Below are 3927 nucleotides of genomic sequence, written 5' to 3'. Positions count from 1 at the left end.
TCATGGGTAGGCAGTATGGCAACTCTGATGGATAACATTCCCAATACTTCTGCCAGGGATCAGCATTACAGGTGACTGGTGGTATTAGGACGGCTTTCCCTGGTAGCTCATCTTGTAAAGAATCTGCCTGCAATGCAGGAGAACCTGGTTTGATTCCTTGGTGGGAAGATCTGCTGGAGAAGGGACAGGCTATCCAATCCAGCGTTCTTGGGCTTCTGTGGTGGCTCCAGGGAGGCCACCTGCAATGTGGGAGATCTGGGTTCGATCCCAGGGTTGGGAAGATCCCGTGGAGAAGGGAACACTACCCACTCCAGTATTCTGGCCTAGAGAATTCCAGGGACTGTATAGTCCATGGGGTCGCAAAGAGTCAGACACGACTGAGGTGGTATTAGGGGTATAGAGTGAAAGGATGGGACGGTGCTTGGAATATTCAACAGGTCATATCTGAAGTATGCATGAGAGGTCATATGGAGGTTTTCAAATAATGTGATAGGTATAATGAAGCTAACAAAATGTGTGAAGATGAAGCTAGAAATAATAATTTTTGATTACTATTAAGATGTGGTCCATTTTATCAATGAGCTCATAGCCTTGAGGGGAAATCTGAGAAAACATATTTAACATTAATGAGAAAAAAATCAGAATTCAGACTATGACATAAAGCCACTGAAAACAAGGAGTCAGTGATTTAAATAGAAGGTTGTGAGTTTAGAAGGGGGAGCTGTCAGGAGAGACTATAAGAAAAAGACAGGATTTAAGGTCAGTTAAGAATTTAGATCCACAGATTAAAATGGAGAACATCTGAATGGAGAATAATAGAAGCACAGAAATAAATACACTTTTCTGATATCAAAAGTAGCCAATTTGGTTTAAAAGTAGGTTAAAGATGGATAAGAAAGAACTATGAATACTGGAACAGGAAAAATGGCCTAAGTACCTATGGATCAAGCCTAATCTGGTAGATTAGAAAAAGCAATGGTTTTAGAAAAAGCAATGGTTTTTCACTTGTTGTCAACATGGCATTAAAAAATCTCCCTGAATATCATATTTTTCAACAGTAAAATGGATATCATATCAGCTGCCATAAATAAATCACAAAATCACTTTGAGGAAAAAACTGAGATAGTGATTGAGATACTCTGTACACACACACACACACACACACACACAAAGTTAATGGAAATTTAATGAGTGCTTAGGAAGTTAGAAGTCACTAGATGATTATGACCTAAAATATAATGATATGGAAAGGAGACAAGTTTAAAATAACTGCTGCAAATCCATACTATAATGGTTCTTAAAACCAAATGATTATAAGGCTCTCTAAACAATAGGAAAAATCCAGGTGGAAACTAACTACCAAGAATGTACAAGGAAGCCAGGTATATTTATTTTTCCAATTAAATCCCTATAAAAAAGGAATGAGATTCTCTTAAGTATGTGAAGGCTGCAATCCAAGAACAGTGATTGACAAAATAGAATAAAACTTCTTGCTGAGGTACAGTAAGGGATATATTGAGTGCCTCAACACAGCACCCAAACAGCGCAGGGGGAAATGTGTAAGCAGAAGGGGTGATGCTATGAATGAAATAGGAACAGTCATAGGAGATCTCACCTCTCCTTTATTTTATTACAGGAAAATAATCTCAACAAATGGCCTTGAGGAACCACAGCACCATAACCCAGTTTATTCTCACTGGGCTGTCTGACGACCCCCACATTCAAGCTCTGCTCTTTGTATTATTCCTGGGAATTTACCTCCTGACACTAACGGGGAACCTGACAATGATATTAGTGATCAGGACTGACTCCCACCTCCACTCACCCATGTACTACTTCTTGAGTAATCTATCATTCCTAGATCTCTGCTTGTCTTCTGCCACTTTGCCCAAGCTACTGGAGGACCTCCTATCTGAGAAGAAGACCATCTCAGTAGAGGGCTGTCTAGCCCAGGTCTTCTTTATGTTTCTTATTCCAGGAAATGAAGCCTGTCTGCTCTCAGTCATGGCCTATGACCGTTATGTCGCCATCTGCCACCCCTTGCTCTATGACCAGGTGATGAGCAACCAGCTCTGTAAGGGGCTGGTGTGGGGCTCCTGGGGCCTGGCCTCTCTCAATGCAGTCATCATTGTGCTCTTGGCTATTAATCTGGATTTTTGTGGTGCTCAAACTATCCACCACTACACCTGTGAGCTTCCCTCCCTCTTCCCTCTGTCTTGCTCTGATATCTCCATCAATATCAGTATCTTGTCCTTCTCCACCATATTCCTCGGCCTTGGAAACTTCTTCCCAATCTTCTTCTCCTATGCTCATATTATAATCAACATTCTGAGCATCAGCTCCACCACAGGCAGGAGCAAAGCTTTCTCTACCTGCTCCTCCCACCTCATTGCAGTGATCCTGTTCTTTGGCTCAGGTATGCTTCGCTATCTCATGCCTCCCTCTGGTTCCTCCCTAGATTTGCTTTCTTCCTTACAATACAGTGTGATCACCCCAATGCTGAATCCCCTTATCTACAGCCTAAGGAACAAGGAAGTAAAGACAGCTGTGAAAAGGACATTGGGAAAATATTTGCAATATTTTAGGCAGTGAAGTAAGTTACATTTACTCATCAAAACTGCAAAGATTGAGCTTTCTGTTATGTTGCCTCTTCCTTCTCACGCTCTTTGCTCTTGCTCAGTCGTGTCCATCTCTTTTAGAACTCATGTCTCCTGTGTCTTCTGCACTGCTGGCAGATTCTTTACCACTGAGTCATTGGGGGGAAGCCCCGTTCCTGCCTCAACACAGAGTCAAATAGGGTACACAAAAGATCCTAGAGCTTGCCTGAGCACCACATCTTGTTATTGAAAAGTCAGTTCAGTTCAGTTCAGTCACTCAGTCGTGTCCGACTCTCTGCAACCCCATGAATCACAGCACGCCAGGCCTCCCTGTCCAGCACCAACTCCTGGAGTTTACTCAAACTCATGCCCATGGAGTCGGTGATGCCATCCAGCCATCTCATCCTCTGTCGTCCCCTTCTCCTCCTGCCCTCAATCCCTCCCAGCATCAGGGTCTTCTCCAATGAGTCAACTCTTCGCATGAGGTGGCCAAAGTACTGGAGTTTCAGCTTCAGCATCAGTCCTTCCAATGAACACCCAGGACTGATCTCCTTTAAGATGGACTGGTTGGGTCTCCTAGAGGCATATATTTTAAACTTCCACTTGAAAAGTCTATGCTCTATTGATTGGGAAAGAATATGAAAGCATTCTTCCACAAGCACACTAATAAGACAACAAATTAATTAGGGTGAAAAGTTAACATACATAGGTGGTTTGATTTCTCAAAAAAAAAAAAAAAAGAATAAAATTTACCAAAAAATCAATCTGAAATGCTTAATAATGAAAGATTCAAAAGAGTCTTTATATTTCATTTAAAAATATTTAACTTTAATCAATAGCCCACTAGAAGGTTTGTGATCAAATCAGATTGGAGGAATTACAGCTACAGTAATTAGCAGTAAAAGAATAATTACCATATTATTTAATAAGACCATGTAATTTCTCCCCACTGCAGCTAGATAAGGATAGATATAAGATTTAAATTTTGCTTGAGGAAAAAAAAATCTACAAATATTGGCAATGATGAAATTTTCTACCTGGAAAATCTAAGAATTCTATTAGAAATGAAAAATTAGTAGTACTCGAAGAGACTTAAATGATGCAAAAATCTTAATATATTGATACAAAAATAGTTTCTATACACCAAAATCTAGTGAACAGACAAAAAGTATGTTAACATAGAAAATTATTCATTGCTATTACAACATCAACATAAAATCCCAGGATTAAACTTAACAATGAACCCTTAAAACTATATGAACAAAACAGCAAAACTGAACTGCTATTAAAGATACTTAATATAAGATTTCTTTATAAGGTGTGTTTTCAT

General features: G+C 39.9%; 1 protein-coding gene across 1 annotated transcript; it reads left to right on the top strand.

Moving 5' to 3' along the window:
- Nucleotides 1-1653: 1653 nt before the first annotated feature.
- On the top strand, nucleotides 1654-2592 carry LOC122678068 (olfactory receptor 8S1-like). Its single transcript, XM_043878517.1, has one exon. It carries the CDS (start codon nucleotides 1654-1656, stop codon nucleotides 2590-2592), a length of 939 nt encoding a protein of 312 aa, XP_043734452.1.
- The last annotated feature ends 1335 nt before the right edge of the window (nucleotides 2593-3927 follow it).

This window comes from Cervus elaphus, chromosome 3, assembly GCF_910594005.1.
Source record: "Cervus elaphus chromosome 3, mCerEla1.1, whole genome shotgun sequence".
NCBI lineage: Eukaryota > Metazoa > Chordata > Mammalia > Artiodactyla > Cervidae > Cervus > Cervus elaphus.
The sequence above is the reverse complement of the archived record's forward strand: the minus strand, read 5'-3'. Positions and strand labels throughout refer to the sequence as shown.